At 63.9% G+C, this 18,001-nt stretch overlaps 5 protein-coding genes across 5 annotated transcripts; 2 read left to right on the forward strand and 3 right to left on the reverse strand.

Moving 5' to 3' along the window:
- The first annotated feature begins 14 nt into the window (after positions 1-14).
- Positions 15-7,146, forward strand: CHLRE_03g146627v5 (uncharacterized protein). Its single transcript, XM_043060461.1, has 16 exons — positions 15-347; positions 600-717; positions 915-1,017; positions 1,150-1,232; positions 1,581-1,770; positions 2,081-2,155; positions 2,329-2,422; positions 2,548-2,632; positions 2,886-3,246; positions 3,686-3,810; positions 4,096-4,158; positions 4,410-4,473; positions 4,742-4,779; positions 5,039-5,131; positions 5,444-5,486; positions 5,716-7,146. Exons 1-16 carry the CDS (start codon positions 310-312, stop codon positions 5,817-5,819), a joined length of 1,677 nt encoding a protein of 558 aa, XP_042925591.1. The 5' UTR covers positions 15-309; the 3' UTR covers positions 5,820-7,146.
- Positions 7,069-8,894, reverse strand: CHLRE_03g146647v5 (uncharacterized protein). Its single transcript, XM_043060462.1, has 4 exons — positions 8,610-8,894; positions 8,373-8,511; positions 8,078-8,165; positions 7,069-7,719 (listed from the first exon to the last, which is right to left on the reverse strand). Exons 1-4 carry the CDS (start codon positions 8,844-8,846, stop codon positions 7,245-7,247), a joined length of 939 nt encoding a protein of 312 aa, XP_042925590.1. The 5' UTR covers positions 8,847-8,894; the 3' UTR covers positions 7,069-7,244.
- A 414-nt stretch (positions 8,895-9,308) lies between these two features.
- Positions 9,309-12,354, reverse strand: CHLRE_03g146667v5 (uncharacterized protein). Its single transcript, XM_043060463.1, has 8 exons — positions 11,942-12,354; positions 11,710-11,811; positions 11,363-11,485; positions 11,005-11,136; positions 10,660-10,759; positions 10,395-10,471; positions 10,086-10,139; positions 9,309-9,927 (listed from the first exon to the last, which is right to left on the reverse strand). The coding sequence occupies exons 1-8, from the start codon at positions 12,146-12,148 to the stop codon at positions 9,847-9,849; spliced, it is 876 nt and encodes a 291-aa protein (XP_042925592.1). The 5' UTR covers positions 12,149-12,354; the 3' UTR covers positions 9,309-9,846.
- Positions 12,355-12,420: 66 nt separating this feature from the next.
- On the reverse strand, positions 12,421-15,844 carry CHLRE_03g146687v5 (uncharacterized protein). Its single transcript, XM_001695536.2, has 3 exons — positions 15,408-15,844; positions 14,898-15,105; positions 12,421-14,665 (listed from the first exon to the last, which is right to left on the reverse strand). The coding sequence occupies exons 1-3, from the start codon at positions 15,723-15,725 to the stop codon at positions 14,508-14,510; spliced, it is 684 nt and encodes a 227-aa protein (XP_001695588.2). The 5' UTR covers positions 15,726-15,844; the 3' UTR covers positions 12,421-14,507.
- A 100-nt stretch (positions 15,845-15,944) lies between these two features.
- On the forward strand, positions 15,945-17,966 carry CHLRE_03g146707v5 (uncharacterized protein). Its single transcript, XM_043060464.1, has 6 exons — positions 15,945-16,009; positions 16,110-16,243; positions 16,359-16,422; positions 16,495-16,715; positions 16,940-17,227; positions 17,942-17,966. The coding sequence occupies exons 1-5, from the start codon at positions 15,983-15,985 to the stop codon at positions 17,121-17,123; spliced, it is 630 nt and encodes a 209-aa protein (XP_042925593.1). The 5' UTR covers positions 15,945-15,982; the 3' UTR covers positions 17,124-17,227; positions 17,942-17,966.
- The last annotated feature ends 35 nt before the right edge of the window (positions 17,967-18,001 follow it).

Consider the following 18,001-nt stretch of genomic DNA (forward strand, 5'->3'; position numbering starts at 1 on the left):
CTTGATCCTTTTAACATATATCAAGATGGTGATAAGAGCGGAAAGAACCCGGGGGCACATTCGCGACAGTCTATCGAGCGGACTGAACGGACGTCTAATCAAGGGCGCTTGAAGGAGCAGGCGTCGGAAGCAGCAGGTGGCAGCTCGGCGCCGCTTGAAGGCGCCGAGGCATCGAGCGCTCCGCCCGGGGGGTCGAAGCACCCGCTGGCCTTGGGCGCCCCCCGGTTCACCGCCTGTCCGTCTTTCCACGAGCGTGAAAATCCCAACCATGTCAACACCGTGAGCATCAACACCGCGAAGGCGGTGCGGATGCTGTGGTGCGACACGGCCGGCATCCGGCGCTGCAGGTGGGACCGGAATCACCGGATCCGCAGTGAACAGGTCCCTTGCCGGGTGTCACCTGCGCCACCCCATTCTCAGCTACAGACGCGCACACGAACGCACGCTCCTGGTTCCTGGCTCGGCATGCATACACCACACGCAAGAAACACACGAACGCACGCTCCGGCCTCCGGTCGGGTCCTGGGTCCTAGCTCCACACGCCACGCAGTTCCAGCCGCCATCAGCCTGCTGCTGTCCTGCCCCCGCACCCCACACAGGGTCATCCCCAGCCAGCGCTACAAGCGCGCTCTGTCGCAGGGCGTGTGCATCACCACCGCATGCATGGCCATGCCCGCATACGGCGACTCGCCCGTGGCCGCCTCCGGCCTGTCGGCGGTGAGGCGCGGGTGGGGGAGGAGGGGGGGGGAGGGGGGAACGAGGGCGGCGGGAAGGAGGAGGGGTGAGGCTGCGGAGGCACCGTGTGTGGGGGCGTCATGGTGCACGTGTGTACGTGTATGTGTCTGCGTGCATGTGTTTGTATGTACCGCACATGTAACACTGTAACCCCTTGTGGTGTGCCCACCACTCGCCAGGTGGGTGAGGCGCGCATGGTGCCCATTGAGTGCACCCGTGTGGCGCTGCCCTGGGCGCCCGGCCACCACATGGCCCTGGTGGAGTTCGATGCGCCCAAGAGCGGTGAGCGAGCGAGCGGCGGGGCTTGTGCGCGTGGGCGCGAGTTCGTGTATTATGTGAAGGGGAAAGGGTCGACACTGCGCGTTCGAGTGCGCATGTCACCCACGCGCCCCCTCCCACCTCGCCCTTCCCCAGACGGGCCCTGGGAGTGCTGCCCCCGCCGGGCGCTGCGAAATACCGTCAAAATGATGGAGGAGAACTTCGGACTCACCATGAAGGTGAGCGGTGAGGGGGGGTCAGCACGGGGGGTCAGGGAGTCGGGGGGCTGAGGGATGGCGTGCCAGCAGCAGTTGCAGCAAGTAAATTTTATAACCAGGGGCTTACACCACTGCTATGGCATGATACGGTAGCACGCAACAAGAAGATGTGGGGAAAGGCTCACAGGCGTGGGCGGGCAGCTGCGGTGCTGCCACACACCACCTCCCTAATCATGACTGTAACCCCACACCCGGGGTACTTCTCTGTACCAATCCTTGCACCCACCCACCCGGTACAATGTCAGTGCCCCGGCCGGTCACCGGGCCCTGACCTCACCAGGCCCTGAACCAAACGAATGCCATCTGCAGGTCGGCTTCGAGATTGAGTTCCTGCTGCTAGAGCCAGTGCCGGGCAGCGGCGCGGCAGCCGGAGCCGCGGGGGCCGCCGCCGCCGCGCCGCGGTGTGCCGGCGCCGGTGGGGAGCTGTACGGCACCGGGTGGCGGCCGGTGGACAACAAGCTGTACTGCCAGAGCAGCGCCATGGACCGCAGCGCGGCAGGTGTGTGTGCGTGCGCCCGTGCGTGTGTGTGTGTGTGCGTTCGTGTGTGAGAAAGAGAGCGTGTGTATGTGTGTACGCGTCAAAGGGGCAGGTGCCTTGTGTGCGCGGAGGGTGGAGGGAGGAGGAAGTAGGCTGCCGCGTAGGAGAGGGGGCGGGGCGGGGACGGTAGTGCAGGCGGCCCGCGACCCACGGGTGCTGATGAGGCCACGAGGGTGGCCTACAGGACGTGGCTCCGGCCCTGTGTGCCGCGGAGCTCCTCTCACCTGCCCGCACCGACGGCCCCCTCGCCGCCGCCCTGCCCTACCTGCAGTCCTGGACGCTATGGTGGCGGCGCTGGAGGAGATGGGCATACCCGTGGAGCAGTGGCACCCCGAGTCCGCGCCGGGTGAGGCGGGGGCGCAGGTGTTGACGAAACATATCTCCTTACATTGTGTGCCGTTCAAAGGGGCGTAGAAGGGGACCGCAACCAAGCGTGGCGGGGCTGATGAGACAATGTGTAGACACACACACATACACATGCACGCGCACACACAAACACAAGCTCCCTTTCACCCACAGGCCAGTTTGAGGTGGTGCTTGCCTACACGGACACGGTGGCGGCGGCGGACCGCCTGCTGCTGGCCAAGGAGGCCATTGTGGGCGTGGCGCGCAGGTGCGTGTGTGCATGCGTGCATGCGTGCATGCGTGGGTGCGCGGGTGCGTGCGTTCTGTCCACGTCTGCTCACGTCCGTCCACACCCATGCCCACCCACGCCATCAACCCCACACCCACCCACAGCCACGGCCTCAACGTGTCCTTCCTGCCCAAGCCCGTGCGCAACGCCGCCGGCAGCGGCTGCCACATGCACCTCAGCCTGTGGAAGGTGGGCGCAGGGGTTGACCTTGGAATTGGCTTGCGTTGAGGGGTGCCTGGCATGATTGGTTTATATTATGCGATGTGGCAACGGGTGCGGGGTTGCCTCCAGTGGGGCTGTGCTGCGCGCTCGGTGGTCAGCTGCGGTCAGACACCTCGTGGCCCTTAACCCCCCCCCCCACGTAATGCCCTCCGTTGCGTGCGTGCTTGCGTCCGGTTTTCTGTGTCATGCAAGCGAATCCCGGCCGGTATGCATTACGCAGAACGGAGTCAAGTGCATGGCGGTCACCGACGGCGGCTCATTCAGCGCCGCCGCCGCATGCGTCACCGCCGCCGCCGCTGGGACCTTCCGGATCCCTGGCGGCGCAGACGCGAAGGCCGCCAGCAGCACCACCGCCAGCAGCGGCCGCGGCGGTGGCTCGTCGCTGGCTCCGACGGCTGCCGCCGCGCCCGGCTCCGCCGCCGGCGCCGGAGGCGACGTGTTTCATGACGCGCCCGACATGGACCCCACCTCGTCCTCTATCCAGCGGCAGCAGAACCAGCGGCCGGAGGAGAGCGCGGAGGAGCGCCCGGTGCTGGTGGGTGGCGCGCCCGTGCCCAGCAACGAGCACATGCACTTCCTGGGTGAGCGGCGAGGCGGGCGGGTCGGCGGGCGGGGCGGCAGGCGCGGCAGGGGCGGCAGGGATAGCGGTATGGACGCTGGGCCTGGCTGTGGGGCTGGCCTGCCTTGGTTTGTTTGGGGCTTATGCATTGTGAGGCTATCGTGTGATTGCGACTTGCGCGGCATGCGGAGGGCTGCATGGGCTGCATGCGAGGCTCGCTTGCGTAGAAGCACACGCGCGGGTTATGGCACAGGCAATCACATGCGCCACAGGCCCTTCCTTCCACAGGGTCCCCCGCTTTTTCCACTCCTCCGCGCCTTCTTATCCCCTCCCACACTGCAACCACAACCGCCTGTCTGGTTTGCTCCTGCCCCTCCCCTCCCCTCCTCATTCCACCCCTCCCGTGACCTCCATCCCTGCCCTCCACCCCCGCCGCCCTCCTCCCCTCCGCTCCCCCGCAGCCGGCCTGCTGGCCTACCTGGACGTGCTGCTGCCCTTCACGTCGCCCTCGCCCAACTCCTTCGCGCGCATGCAGCCCGGGGCCTGGGCGGGCGCACACACCGCCTGGGGCTACAACAACCGGGAGGTCCGTGGGGTGGGTGGGGGACGGGTTGACGGGGCGGGATAGCGGATGTGGGATTGCGCAGGGAGGGTGGAGGAATGCTGGGACGAAGAGGCTAAGGGACGAGCTGGGCGCGAGCTGGATTGCAGTCCAGGCCGTGTCGCGTCCCACATCACACCACATCAGACGGCACCACACCACACCGTACGGCACCAGATGGCACCGCACGGCACCGGCTAAGCCGGGCGTGCACTGGGCGTGCCCTACCCTTACCCTGTCCTTGCCCGGGTGCCTGCTGCTGCGCCGCAGGTGCCGCTGCGCGTGACGGCGCCGGGACCCACTCGCCTGCTGGACATGCACCTCGAGTACAAGGTGGGTGGGTGGTGCGTGGGTGGGTGGGTGGGTAGGCGGGTCGGCGAACGGCGTGTAGCTGGAGGGAAGGGGTGCTTACGGGCAGGTCGTCACTGCGTCGCCCACCGCTTGTGTGTCGCTCGTGTAAGTTGCGGTACAGTTTGGTGCTTGGCACCATCCAGCCTGGAAGCGGCCACGTAGACTACTGCAATTGGTATGTGCACGCCAACTGAACATTGCCAACCACCCCCTTCACGGCTCCACGGCTCCAGGCAATGGACGGAACCATCAACCCCTACATCGCCACCGCGGCGGTCATGGTGGCTGGCATGCTGGGTGAGTGGGGCCGGAGGGGCAGATGGGGCGCAGGCGGAGGCGGTCAGCAGATACAGGGACAGCACCGTTGCTCGGTGCGCGTCAGGGAGCACCAGGGCCAGGCAGCGGCACCCAGAGGTCGTGTCGTATTAGATGCGTGCTGAGTCTCTGCCGCGGCGAGTTGCGGGCCTCCTGCCAGGACTGGATGCAGCGCCGGCCTTCATGCCTCTGCGCGCCACCCGCTACTCCCTACCGTACTTGCCGCATATTTTGATTGCCCTGCCCACAGGCCTGTTCGTAAAGCTCGTGCCGCCGGAGCCGTGCCAGGTGTGTTAGGAGCGCACAAAGGGAAAGGGTTGACACCGGTGTATGTGTGTGTGTGTGTGTGTGTGTTAAAAAACGAAACGAAAGCCCGCCCAATGACGCGTGTGTGTGTGTGTGTGTGTGTGTGTGTGTGTCGCCATCACCACCGCCACCCGGGTCTATTGGCACTGTGCACTGTCGCCACCTGCTGCCTGCCTGCCTGCGTGTGTGCGTGCGTGCGCGATGCCTCAAGCCCACCGCCATCACCGCCACAACGCCGCAGGTGCCGCCCAGTGAGCTGGCCGCGGAGGCGGCGGCGCGGCTGGGCGTCAAGCCGCTGCCGGGCTCCCTGGAGGAGTGCCTCAAGCTGCTGCAGGTGGAGAGGGGGAAGGGGGCGGCGTGGGGTGGGGTAGGTTGGGTTGTAATTACCAGCCCAAACTAAACTAAACCAAGCTCAACTAGGCGGTGGGGTGGGGTGGGGTGGGGGATTGAGGGGGCAACGTGGGATGGGGTGGGGCGGGTGGGGTGGGGTGGAGAGGGCACGGGGAGGGTGGATCGGGTGGAGGGGCGTGCGGAGTTTAGGATCTGGCTGCTGGGTCTGTGATGGTGTGAGGGCATGGCAGCAGGGCAAGTACAATCACTGCGTGTCAAGTTGCCGCTGCCTCTTCTGCTTTCGCCATGCACGCAGAGCACACGCGGCGGCGAGAACCTGATGACCGGCCTGACCGAGGGTGAGGCTGCCTCGCGGCACCTGCACACACATAATGCACACATTGGTGCAGCACGGACCTCCAGTGGACATGATGCTTTGTCGCGCGGCCCTAGTGGCAGCAGGCCTGTGTGCTACGCGGTAGCGTGTCCCGCCCGCGCACCCGGCTCGCTTGTTTGTTTATGCCCACACAACACATAACAACCCATATTGGCCATTCCCCTCCCACCCCGCCCCACACACGCACACAGCGCTGGGCGAGCCGCTGCTGCAGGCGTTCCTGGCGGTGCGCGCGGCGGAGGCGAGCCACGCGGCGCACGACCTGCCCGGTGACCTGCTGCTGAGGTACACGTGAGAGGGGCAGGTGCATGGAAGGGCAGGGAAGGAGGCGGGTGAGTGAGAGGTTGGACTGTGGGCGGAAGCTCGGTAACTGCAGAATTTGGGGACTTTGGTCGATGCTTGCTTGTGGCGTAACGTGGTCAGGATGGCTGCGAACGTGGAATGAGTTGAAGGGATGGACCGGGCTGCGTGGGCAGGCGCATGAGTTTCTAGGTGGCTAGCGGAAAGGACTGTACGGATTACTGGAAGACTTAGGGCGCATTTTGCGGTGTTCTTGCCAAAACTTATAACAGTAGTTTAGCGCTGTGTTGGTTATTGCGTTGGGCGGCATGAAATGCTGGAGCAGGAGTGGTACTCTGTACGGTACATGTAACATGTCAGGTCGATTGCTCTGTGGGCTGGCTTGCCGGAAGGAGATTATGGAGACTGTCAAATACGGTAGGACGTCAAGGTGCATTAACTGTTCGTGACGATGTTAAAAATAGATAAATGGCGGTTCTAGGACAGCTGACCCCCAACTAACGCGTGTACGGCACCCAAGCCCCGCCCCCAGCCGTACAGGAGTTTGCGTGGGAGTCGGCAGCAACGCGAGTGTGAGCAGGTAGTTGCACGACGGGCCGGCTCGGAAGCTACCTGACTACAGTGGCACACATGGGCACTTGGCGCTGCTTGGCGCTTGGCAGGCGCGCGAGTGGGAGTGGGCAGTTGAGCGCGCACGCGTGTGGGAAGGCAGGGAAGCTGTGACAGAGTACGGCGGAGCACGGTGGAGGCTGGCGCTTGGCGCACCGCGCGAGTGGGAGTGCATAGTCGTGCACACGCCGCTTGGGAAGCTGCGTGTGAGCTGCGTGTTAAGTAAGATGAGATAGAGACGCATGGGCTGACTCTGTTTCGATAAGCTGACGCGGCGCACACGGTTTCACACGGTTGGCGCTGATGGGACCCGAGCGCGGCGATGGCAACGCCAGGCGCCCCGCCGCGTTGACACTGGGACAGCGCGGCGGGACTGATTGGAGTGCAAGACGGTGGCTGGGCGCAGGCGCCGGCGGGGAAAAGGGACTGTTCACGATACTCGGCCGAAACTAGGCCGAAATTGCGTCAGTTCATGGTCACATATGAATATGCGGGACACTATCAATCAGGTAAAAGATGCGAGCCGCGCTGGAGTGGCAGATTCGTAGTGGGATACCTGTGCCACCAAGGTGGTGCGGAAAGCCATCGAGAAGCTGCCAGACTGTAGTGACACGTAGTGACACACGGTTGTTGACGTGAGTTGGGAACTTGAACCACTGGACGTCTGGACGCATATCTTTGGAAGGCGGACAGCGGAGATCTCCACCAGTACCGCTTCACTACGACCATCTTCCACACCTGTTGCGTCTGTGCTGACCGATGGCTGCTGGTCCAGCCCAGCACTTGGTCCGCCCAAGTACGGGTCAGGGGCTCAGTGGCGGCCGCGCTTGGTAGTGCGCCGGGCCGCCTGATCAGCAGCAGCCACCTGCTCCGGGTCCGGCGGAGCCACGCCTGCAGCCTGGAGCAGCTGCCACAGCGCGGGCGCCGTTGTGAAGATACCCATGCTGTTCTTGTGTGCGATGTTGAGCCGGCTGAGCTCCGCCGACTTGGCGACGTCCCCAGCCGCGGCAGCGGCGGCGGCAGCAGCACCGGCACTAGCGCTAGCGGCAGAAGCAGCGGCAGCAGCAGCGGCAGCACGTCGCCGGCCCCAAATGGAACGAGACCCCGATGCACTCTGGACGTCAGGCGCTGACATCCTGGCGGCGGACGCAGTCGCAAACGCAGCAGCGCCTGGCGTCCACAGTGCATCGGGGTCTCGTTCGATTAGGGTCGGCGACGTGCTGCCGCTGCCGCTGCTTCTGCCGCTAGCGCTAGTGCCGGTGCTGCTGCCGCCGCCGCTGCCGCGGCTGGGGACGTCGCCAAGTCGGCGGAGCTCAGCCGGCTCAACATCGCACACAAGAACAGCATGGGTATCTTCACAACGGCGCCCGCGCTGTGGCAGCTGCTCCAGGCTGCAGGCGTGGCTCCGCCGGACCCGGAGCAGGTGGCTGCTGCTGATCAGGCGGCCCGGCGCACTACCAAGCGCGGCCGCCGCTGAGCCCCTGACCCGTACTTGGGCGGACCAAGTGCTGGGCTGGACCAGCAGCCATCGGTCAGCACAGACGCAACAGGTGTGGAAGATAGTCGTAGTGAAGCGGTACTGGTGGCGCGGATTGAGATCGGTGCTGGGGTGGCTGCTGGCTTCATCCAGGTGATACACGGTGCCGGTGTGTGTAGGTGCCAGCCAGCAGCAGCGTGTCGCCGCCACTGCCGCTGCCGCTGAGCACCGCACCGCCGGAGCTGTTGGGCATTCCTGGAGGGAACATGGGCGCAGGCAGGCAGGCAGGCAGGCACGTGGGCGGATCCACGTCAACAGGTGGTGTGTCAAGGCTGACGCTAGAGGACAGTGGACACACAATCACAATGACATGGCACCTGACCGTTGATCGTCACATGCTACCACCTACCTCCGTACGGTACTTGTGGCTCGCGCCGCGAACATGTCAACATCCGGTCACGCCTGTCGTGACCACGGCAGCCGAGGCGCCGATGGTGGACACAGGCGTGCTCTCCAAGAACAGCGCCACTGGGCAGCGGGCATTGCATCCATCAACACAGATACGTGAGTGGGCCCGCTGAGCCTGCTGCTGCCCCGCCGCCTGTCCCACCCGGCGGCGGGCTGGCGTCGTCGGCCGCCAGCAGCTCCTTGTCGACAGCCAGGTAGGGGGAACAACGCCACGCACGCCCAGCCACTCGCCCGGCAGCAGCGTCGCTGCAGCAGCCACAGGCCGGGGCCCCGGCGGCCGCGGAACACGGCCACGTCCAGGTCCGCCCGCGCCGCCACGAAGAGCAGCGCCGACCCGAACGTGCTGAGGTCGTGCGGGCAGGCGCCGCCCTCCTCGATGCAGTGCCGCGCCGCCAGGACGATGTTGCCAGTGCCGTCGCCGAACATCGCGACGCGCACGGCGGTCCCTATGCTCGCGCCCGCGTGCATGACCCGGCTGAAGCTGCCGAACACCGCAGGAAGGCCGCACAGAGTTGCTGCGTCTCCTGCGGTAAGTGGTGGGGGTGGGGTGGACGTGACGTCAACTCCGCAACCAACATCCGGCACGTGCTGGTGGGGATGCTGCTGTGGCACAAGCGCCCTGCATCGCTGCAGACTGGCGGCGGCGGCGGCAGCGGCGGCGGCGGCAGCGGTGGCGGCCGCAGCGGCAGCGGCGGCGGCGGCGGGGGCGCATGCGCGCATCTTGGTAGCGGAGGGGGCGGGAAAGGCCACGTGGAGGAGGAGAGCGCAGCGCCGCCCAAGAAGGAGCGGCGCAAGCGCGCAGGCTGAGAATGAGCCGGCTGGTGTCTAGGTAGCGGTCCCCGGTGGGGCTGGCAGGGCATGCGTAGCGGCATGACAAGTAGTGCGGCTGTTGACAACTGTACTGCGTCTGGCTACGGTTGGCTCTGCTGTGGCATCGCGACTGCTAGATAGGCACCTGGTTTGGCTATGTGCCTGTGGAAACCGACCCCGGCTATGTCCGGGCGATGAGGTTGATAGCCTCAGACTGTGGAGGGGCTCAGCCCCTTTGGAGGGGCGCAGCCCCGAGGAGCCATCCCTCTATGGCTCAGCCCCGTTTCCCGTGACACGGGAACACTTGTTTGATGTTACGGCATAACGTCACCTATTTGTGCAAGACATGCAGCCCACCACCCACGCTACACAATTAGCCTACACAACGGTGTCGTCACCGCCTGCTGCAACGCAAATCCCTTCTCACACGGCGTACGACAATATGCGTCAACCGCAATCATGCGAACTGCATTCGCCATGCAGTCAGCTGGCCCACAGCCAAGATACTACCGGCAGGCAAGACAGTCGTAATGCCAACCGCTACGCACAACGGATCCGTGCACAAGACCACGCGGCAATGCTCCTGTGTTATGGGGCGTCGCCACACTCTGTCGCGGCCTGATAAGACCGCGTATCATATGTGTCCGAGCAGGCGGGCTCAGTGGGGTGAAATGCCGTCGTAGGAGCCAAGCGCTAGGCCGCCAGAGGGGTAGCGGGCCGCGCGGATGTACTTAAACATCTGTGCGTGTGTGTGTGTGCGTGTGTGTGTTTGTGTATAATATGTATGAGCGAGAAAACCCTCAGTGCTGTGTACGGTAGGGGAAACGGCGGGGCGTGCCGAGCTGTCATCTGCTGCCAGCTAGCGCGCCTCCCTGTCTCGCTCCCTCCCTCACTCACCAGGTTCAGGTAGGCCAGGGAGCTCAGGTGGCTGAGCAGCATGAGGGAGGCAGCCTGCGGGTGCCGTGCGGCGGCGGTGGCAGGCACAGCGGTAGTGGCAAGGCGCCGTGGATGGCGACGTATGGCTTTAGTGGTGGTAAACACGCATGCAGGATTGCAGGCCCATCAAAGCATCACCGGATTTCCTAGTCTTTCGCCAGTTTGCATTGCACATGGCACGCATTTCAGTGGACCTACGTATCCGGCTTCGCGTCCTCCACACGCTGCCGCACGCCGGCCACACGCCATCCGCACACGCGCGCCACACACCTGCACCGCCATGTGGTCCAGCGCCACCAGGGCGTTGGCGGTTGCGGCCGGGCTGAAGGGCACCGTCATCAGTCCTCCTGCGTGATCGCAGTGGCATCCAGGCTCGTCGGTATCTGACGGTTGCAGCGCTCAAACCCACTCATCAGACACGCGCCTTGGAAGGAATTGCTGCCGCTCACGTTAACACTTTGGCCACACGCACTGCCCACCACATCACCCAATCATCACAACCTTGAATCCTGCACTTGTGTTCGCCCGCACCCACCGCTGACGGCCAGCTGCAGGCCTAGGGCGCACACGGCGGCGCCCGCCACGTTCCAGGCCATGCAGCGCACCATGTTGCCGCTGATGAGGCTGGGGGGCACCTGCGGGGGAGGCGGGCGCGCGCGGGGCGGCGCACGAGGCAGTGTGCACCAACTCAGCGGCCACGCCACTACTACGCCCCAGCGGCGGGCGCTATAGTTCAGACGAGTGAGTGAAGGCACGTATGTACGTGTGTGTGTGTGCGTGCGTGTGTGTGCGCGCGCGGGGGGGGTGGAAGGGCTGATGGAACCTTGCGAAGGGGCGATGCGGACAAACATACACACACACGCCACGCGCGCGCACCCACCACCACACCCGCCTCAAGGTCGCGGCTGGCTCCCAGGAACAGGCGGCCGTACACGCCCAGGCTCAGAGCGCCCAGCGCCAGGCCCACAGCCGTACACACACCCAGGGCCAGCAGCTGCGCGGTGGGCGCCACCTGGGGGAAGGCATGACAGGACGGAGGTAGGCAAGGAGCAACGACCGTAACGCATGCAAGGGCGCCTGTGTGTATGATTGTACGGTGTGCGTGTGTTTGTGTGAGTCGTGGTAGACGCCAGATTTCATGGCCCCGTATGTAATGCGAGCAGGTGTGTGGGGCTGCATGCTCCTACACAAACACACGCGTGCTGCACTGCGCACTAAGAACACCAGCCACATCTCACCGAGCCGCCGGCCATGAGGCTGACCGCCATGCTGCCACCAGCCGCCAGCCCCAGCAGCGCCTGACCACCGCAGCCCAGCAGGCAGGCGCGGTGCATGCGACCGCCTTCAGAGCGCAGTTTCACCTGGGGAGCGGAAGTCTTGGGAAATTATAAAATGGTCTGGCGGGGAGGAGCAGGCGGGGCTGCCCAAACTAAGCAGGCGGGGCAGACGGCAAGAGCTTGGCAGCGCCGACCACGTGCGAGGCCGAGGACGTGGGTGGATGCAGTGTGCGTGGGCAGCGGCACAGGAAACTGAGGAAAGCAGTGCGGTATGTTGCATGAAGCAAGGGACGCTGGACAGGACTCACCAGCTCGGGATGCTTGGGGTCCACTGGCACCGAGGGGTCCTCGGTGTGGATAAGGCGGGGCAGCTGTGGGTTGGAGGAGGACGTGGGGGAGCCCATCGCCGCCTGTGCGCGGCAAGGTTGCGAAGGCGGTGTGGGGTGCGGGTCAGTGGTCAGCGCCTGCATCGGTGTCTGATTGCACTATTGCAGGCATGGTGCTGGAGAGATGCAACACCCCTGCCGACACATGACTGACCGCCATGAGGACGCTGCGGACGTTGGCACCTCCGGGACTCACGGCCGGAGGCGGCATCGACAGCGACACCAGAGTGCCTCCGACCATGCGACTGTGAACTGTTGTCAATGCCACCGGCAGGCCACAACCGTGGCGAGGCTTGGGCGAGGTGCCGCCCACGATGGGTCGCGACGCCGTCGCTAACGAACCGAGTACAAACGCTGACATGTTTGCTGTGTCTTGTATCGTTAATCAAAGTTACTATTGTTTTATGAGCATGTGCAGTGGGTTTCTGCGCTAAAAGCAGCGAGCGCGACGGGGAAAACTGACACGTCTGCGTCACATCGGAATGGAACCTCGAAACCTTTTGCACTTGTCCGCCACCGCCTGATACGCGCCATACAGGTGTCAATGTTCTCTGTTGCTTGTCTGACGATTGGAGGCTGCGTTGCGGGGGCTTTGAAATGGAAACCAACCGGCCACAACCGCTACACGTGAGCATTCCATCTGCATTACATCGGGATACCCTCCTCGGCTCCTCCCCTGTCGAGCACTCTCAGGCTGCTCCCTGGCCCTGTGCGTCCAGCAGTACCGTACGCATGCTCTTCTGCAGCGGCCCGCGGCCAAACATAGCGCTACACCATACAACCACGCCATAAAACCCCATCAATCATCAAATCACGGCCTGCTATGGCATGCCTTGCATGACCAAGCACGCGCCTCTCCGCTTGCCGCCATACGAATCCGACGCTCAAGCCATTGACGTTATGTCAAGCTGAACCTAGACGTGTTCAGTCCAAGGCATGTACAAGGACTACCGGTATTCCATGCTGCCCTCCAATCGTGCATCGGGTCTGCACGGCTTCCAAGGGCGTGCTGGACCGCAATATCGTGCACACAGCCACCCAACGTGTCCCGCTACGTATTTACGAGTCCATACTACTTCAATAGTAATGTCTGTCCGCCTTAACCGCTCCTAGCATCACCGCATGTTGTCTACTATGCCCAGTGCCTCACCAGCTGGACAGGACGGACAGCACGCAAAGAGGCTCCACTCCATGCCCTTGCATCCTTTGAACTCGATATGCCCTAGTCTTGAATGGATTCTGTACAGTACGCTTGGTGTGTACCGTGGTGAGGCATGGTCCGACCCCCGGGGGTACAGTCGGCAGCTGGGCAAGCCGCCGGAGAACTCTGGCTATACCTCGTCCGTCCCCCTTTAGTCAACAGCGGCCACCCGTGCTTCATACTCCTGCACCGTCACCAAAGCAGCGGCCGCCAGGGCACTATCTTGCGGAGCAATGCATACGCCCCAAGGGGCCAAAGCATGCGTGCCACCTCCACTATCGTCCGCCTGGGCACGAAGCCGCTCGCCAGCCGCTCGCCAGCGCCATGTTGCCAAACGTAAGCTGTTAGTCTACAAGTAGTCCGGCTTGGCTCCGGGCACCAGCATAGCAATGTTGTTCCCGTTCAGTAGGATCTGGTCCAGCTTCGTGAGCTTCTTGCCCTCTGGCGTGTCCTCAATTTCCGTCACGTCTTCGAGCACCATGTTAACGTAAACGTCGAAGCCGCGCAGGGTGCCGACAATCTCCTTGTCGCCCTTCATAATGACCCACATCTTTGACCCGATACACCTATCGATAAGCTCAGATGGAAGAAGGTGACTAGGATTCCCGGCATAGTTGCCCTTCTTCGGCGCAATCATTGTTACTGGCGGGCTCTTGGCAGGTTGCGGATAATAGGATGTCTGAAATTGAGTACTTTACACGGATGCAAGAACAGCACAATGCCTCTTGACAAACAAAGCACCGTGCACTCGAGACACACGCGGGCCCCATCAGCCCCGTCGATCTTCGGCCCCCCACGGCCGCGTGCACACGCTAGCACCACAACTCCTGTTACCGGCACATGCCTCACACTGCAGCAAATCATAATATACATATCCACGCACTGGCCTGTCTAGGCACCACACTAAGACCTGCCCACAGCCTTGGGCGCGCTTACATCCCGCTTCGGGTGCCGTACGAATGACGGCGCGTCCCGTCGCGGCCCAAAACAAACGGTGCAAAGGTCATTCTATCTCCAGGCCAGCATAAAGTGCACAATCGGGTGAGCCCACACAGCGGTGCGCGCACGAGAACCATGCGCTCGATGCATGCTGGCCGGCTCTCAGAGCCCCTCGTGCCGTGGTCTTCAGTCTTTCAAGTCAGTACAGCACAACAGCATCGTTTTAGTGCACACCTCCTAGACCTGCAGACATTCTTCTGTCCCAACAGGCTGGCGCAACTAGATGCCGAAATGCAAAATGCGTTGGCAGCAAGCTTGCAAGCCGCGGCGGCAGCAGTACACCAGCAGCTTGCCCCGCCGTCGCCCTGGAAACGCTTGGCGGCGCTGAGAGGAGACGCGGACGCTAGAGTGCTTACTAGCTAGGCGCGCCAGCGCTCTACAAAAAATGTCATCACTGCGGCAATGCACTGCAGCGGTGAGGTGCATTCACCCAGGGCCCGCCCAGGGCCCCTGACTCCCACGGTCCCTAGCTCTCTCCCCTCCGCGCTCACACAGCACGCCGCCCCCCTCACCCGCCTCGTCACGCCGCCACCTGCAGCCGCACCGCTTGCACCGCTGGGTCAGCCTGGCCCTCGCCGCGCCGCGCCTCCTGCAGCGCCTCCAGAAACTCCTCGTAGGTCACCGAGGCGATGGTGGACTGGTAGCGCTCCAGGGAGATCGAGTCGCGCAGCTGGGGGGCTGTGTTTTCGCACAGGTGTGAAGGGCAGGCGACAGGGTTTCAGGTCCAGTTAGCTTGGTCGGTAGCAGTTGTGGTGTGCTGCAACAGCACCCCCACCCAGGACTTGAACGGGCGCCTTGCCCAGCGATGACGGAGTCGTCGGATTGCCAGCATGTGCGCGCACCGACAATTCCTCACACCTCCAGAGGCGCCCGTCCAAACCTCATATAACGGACGAGCTCAGCAACTCACTCATTGGGCCACTGTATCCAGCCTTGCGCACGAGCGCGTCGATGGCCGCCTGCCGGTCCCAGCCTTGCTCCGGCGCCACGTCGGGCAGAAAGGTGGCGGTGCGGCGCACGCGCGCCTCGGGGTCTGTGAAGTGGATGATGATGCCGTGTGTGCCCACCGCCCAGTCCTGCCAGCCAGCCGCCTTCTCGAAGCGTGACAGCAACGACACCTGAGGCATGGGCGACGAGGAGGGAGGGTGGCGGTGGGTCAGAGAGTTGCTGGGAGGCGAGGGCGTTGGAGCTGGCGTTAACGCTGAAGGTGTGCTCAGAGTTGTGAGTGCATTGCCATGGCCCCGCTGCCTACGTGATAGTCTAGGCAAACAGCCTGTGCTGCTCCCAACGGGACGTCAGAAAGGGGGTGCGGGGGCGAGGACGTAGACACCCAAGCCGCCAGCGCCGACGTCACGCCAGCTTGCTGACCCACCACACCGGCGGCCCCCCTCCTCCTTCTGGCACTCCCGCCTACGCTTACCTTGCACTGCAGCGAGGGCAGCTCCTTGAGCTTGATGGGCGAGAAGCGGTGGTCCCGCAACGCCGAGTTGAGCGTGTAGTCGTGCAGCGCCGCGTGGAGCTGCTTGGGCTCGAGCGTGCCGATACAGCCGCGCAGCCGGTGCCCTCCGCTGGACATCGTGTTCCACGTCACAAACAGCGCGCACCGACAGTCTGGGAAGTCAGGCTCGGGCGAGGGGTTGCCGGTGAGGTGACTCTGCAGAACCGCGAAGGAGTAGAGGCAGTGCCACTTCTGCGCGATGCTGGGATCCACACTCTCCTCTATGCCAGGGTATACCATCTTGCCCAAATGCGGACGTTCGTCGCTGGAAGCTTTGGCGGACTTGGAAACTGGCAAAAACGGGCCAAAGCAAATAGAAAACATCAACGCTGTTTCATTGCGGGTGCAAAGCTCACGTAATGCAGACGAGCATAGACAATGCTGCCTTCTAGCTAGCAAGGAAAGCCCGAATCAGCTGGATTGTGCAAGGGTTTTCCCCGCCCGTCTTTGTCCGCGAGCTAACCTGCGGCCACGAGTTTCTACTTGCACAAACAAACATGGACAGCTCCGCGCCTCGCTACCACGTAAGGTGACCGGCAGCGCAGACAGCGTTGCCGACAGCTGACCTGGCCGAGGCCGAAACTTCCTTGCCCAACTCCTCCTGACGCTGCGTTCTGCACACAGGAGCGGCAGTCGAAGCAGATGTGCCTCAAGCACACGCTCAACAATTTGTTTCAGGAGCCGGCCGTGACCTCTGCCACACTGGACGGGCTGGCCGACCATCTCGCGACCCCGTCTTGGGGCTTCAGTCCTCACAGGTGTGCTTTGCAAACCGACTACATGTTGATTGAACATCACGGAGGACTTGGCGTCATTGGCCCTGGTCACCCTGGTGCCGACAAGGCATACCACGCGAGCCCTGCCCCCTCACAGGACCGCGTTCCTGGGCAATTACGACATCAACGTGCTGGAGCTCGCACTGCAGGAGCGGGGCAAGGTGAGCCGTCTGCCTGCCCCGGTATCGTTGAGCACACACGACCCACCCCGCATCCTGGTTTCCCCCGCGCAGATGCTCCAGTGGGTCAGCCCGCCTAAGGCTGCCGAAGCCGGTTCCGAATGGCCCGAGGCAGCGCTGCTGGAGCGGCCTGACCTTTTTGCGCTGGTGCTCAACGTGGTGCCGTCGCCGGCGCAATCATCGGGGGCTGCTGCATGGGGGCTAGCATCACTGGCTCGGCGCCTGGGCCTGGCGGGCCGGCACTGGCTGGGCTTCCGTCGCTTCGGCGGCCAGTGGTACGTCCGCGGGTCAAAGGGGGGCCTGCTTGGTCTCAAGCATACAATGGGGATGGACAGGATGTTGCAAGTTGCTGCCACACGCCTCAGGCTATGCTGCACGTGCTTCCGGGGGCCGCCTCCCATGCGCAGCCTCCGCACGCACGCACACCGACTCGCCGCTCCGCAGACCCATTCCCACGGCCTCCACCTGTCGCCTAATTTCCCGACCCACACCGGAACAGGTACAATCTGGACAGCCACCTGCCTGCCCCGCAGCTGGTGGGCAACGACGCTGCCCTGCGTGACGTGCTGCAGCACTCGTACCACTGCGGCGACTGCGGCGGTGGCCCTGCGGGCGGCGGACGCGCCAACGCCTGTGAGCGCCCGCAGCTGCTGGCGGTGCTGGATGCTGCGCCAGGGCGGTGACGGGAGACAACGGGTGCTATTTGAAGGTGCCGCCTGCTGCCTCGTCAACCAGCAGGGGCTGTACGCCGCATGCTGCTGCTGCTGCTGGCGCAGCCGTGAGCTAGGTGAGCCTGCGCCGGGGGGCCGGTGGCGTGTATGGGAGGTCCGACTTGGACAAGCCGTGGAGGTGGGTACGTAACCTTCGGGGAAGCGCCATGGGAGCCGGGTGGAAGCGGTGCGCGGTGGCGGGCTGGGAGGGGCCAACCAGCACGTGGCCCTTTGCTCGTACCTGCTGCGTGCCACCTCGAGACGCTAGTTGTGAATTGGGACCAAAGGCGAACACCTGGTTACTCAGCCTGAGGGCGCGTTGTTGCGTGCGCGAGGCGGCTTTACACGGGCACGGATTCGAGGCAAGGGCAGGGTTTGCTAAACCCTGCATCGCGTATCTTGCGGCTCATCAGTTGCGTAGCGCCCAAATCTACTCTCGTAAGCTCCAAGTCTAGAAGCCGCGCATGCGGGCCTAAGGCGGTGCCGGCGGCTTGCAGGACTGACTGTTTTCCGCCGTCAGTTAGCCTGTCGTCCTGCCTGTGAAACCCGCGCATGGGCCAGCGCATCATGGCACGAGCCCCTCCAGTGGCCGCGCTTTAGTCCTGTTGTCAATTGAGTCGCGCAGTAGACATTTGCGCTACCACAGCGCGACGCAGCACAACGCAAAACGCCGTGCGGTCTGGCCTGGTGAGCGGCGCTCCTACCTTCGTTTCTACCTGCGTTCCCTTCTCCCTTGCTTCGTGCCTTCGGAGCCTAACCTGCGCGACGCTGCTAAATTGCGTTGCCTGCAGATCGATCAAGCTACTGCAGCGCTGGCGCGCGCAGTCCGGTTCGGCGCGGTCAAACCCGCC

The sequence above is a fragment of the Chlamydomonas reinhardtii genome, chromosome 3, assembly GCF_000002595.2.
Source record: "Chlamydomonas reinhardtii strain CC-503 cw92 mt+ chromosome 3, whole genome shotgun sequence".
NCBI classification, from domain to species: Eukaryota; Viridiplantae; Chlorophyta; class Chlorophyceae; order Chlamydomonadales; family Chlamydomonadaceae; genus Chlamydomonas; species Chlamydomonas reinhardtii.

What these genes read in the sequence shown, in the direction of transcription:
- CHLRE_03g146627v5 (XM_043060461.1), top strand. Translation starts at nt 310, where the DNA reads ATGCTGTGGTGCGACACGGCCGGCATCCGGCGCTGCAG. An exon ending in GCACCCCGAGTCCGCGCCGG is followed by an intron (nt 2,156 to 2,328) that starts GTGAGGCGGGGG and finishes TTTCACCCACAG; the next exon opens with GCCAGTTTGAGGTGGTGCTT. An exon ending in ACATGCACCTCGAGTACAAG is followed by an intron (nt 4,159 to 4,409) that starts GTGGGTGGGTGG and finishes CCACGGCTCCAG; the next exon opens with GCAATGGACGGAACCATCAA.
- CHLRE_03g146707v5 (XM_043060464.1), top strand. Translation starts at nt 15,983, where the DNA reads ATGGACAGCTCCGCGCCTCGCTACCAC. An exon ending in GCTCCGCGCCTCGCTACCAC is followed by an intron (nt 16,010 to 16,109) that starts GTAAGGTGACCG and finishes TTCTGCACACAG; the next exon opens with GAGCGGCAGTCGAAGCAGAT. An exon ending in TGGGGCTTCAGTCCTCACAG is followed by an intron (nt 16,244 to 16,358) that starts GTGTGCTTTGCA and finishes GCCCCCTCACAG; the next exon opens with GACCGCGTTCCTGGGCAATT.
- CHLRE_03g146667v5 (XM_043060463.1), bottom strand. Translation starts at nt 12,148, where the DNA reads ATGTCAGCGTTTGTACTCGGTTCGTTAGCGACGGCGTCGCGACCCATC. An exon ending in ACCCCAAGCATCCCGAGCTG is followed by an intron (nt 11,486 to 11,709) that starts GTGAGTCCTGTC and finishes TCCGCTCCCCAG; the next exon opens with GTGAAACTGCGCTCTGAAGG. An exon ending in ACCTTGAGGCGGGTGTGGTG is followed by an intron (nt 10,760 to 11,004) that starts GTGGGTGCGCGC and finishes CCTCCCCCGCAG; the next exon opens with GTGCCCCCCAGCCTCATCAG.
- CHLRE_03g146647v5 (XM_043060462.1), bottom strand. Translation starts at nt 8,846, where the DNA reads ATGCACGCGGGCGCGAGCATAGGGACCGCCGTGCGCGTCGCGATGTTC. An exon ending in TGCAGCGACGCTGCTGCCGG is followed by an intron (nt 8,512 to 8,609) that starts GCGAGTGGCTGG and finishes CGGGTGGGACAG; the next exon opens with GCGGCGGGGCAGCAGCAGGC. An exon ending in GCTGGCACCTACACACACCG is followed by an intron (nt 7,720 to 8,077) that starts GCACCGTGTATC and finishes CGACGTCCCCAG; the next exon opens with CCGCGGCAGCGGCGGCGGCA.
- CHLRE_03g146687v5 (XM_001695536.2), bottom strand. Translation starts at nt 15,725, where the DNA reads ATGGTATACCCTGGCATAGAGGAGAGTGTGGATCCCAGCATCGCGCAG. An exon ending in TGCCCTCGCTGCAGTGCAAG is followed by an intron (nt 15,106 to 15,407) that starts GTAAGCGTAGGC and finishes CCCATGCCTCAG; the next exon opens with GTGTCGTTGCTGTCACGCTT. An exon ending in TGGATACAGTGGCCCAATGA is followed by an intron (nt 14,666 to 14,897) that starts GTGAGTTGCTGA and finishes GCGAAAACACAG; the next exon opens with CCCCCCAGCTGCGCGACTCG.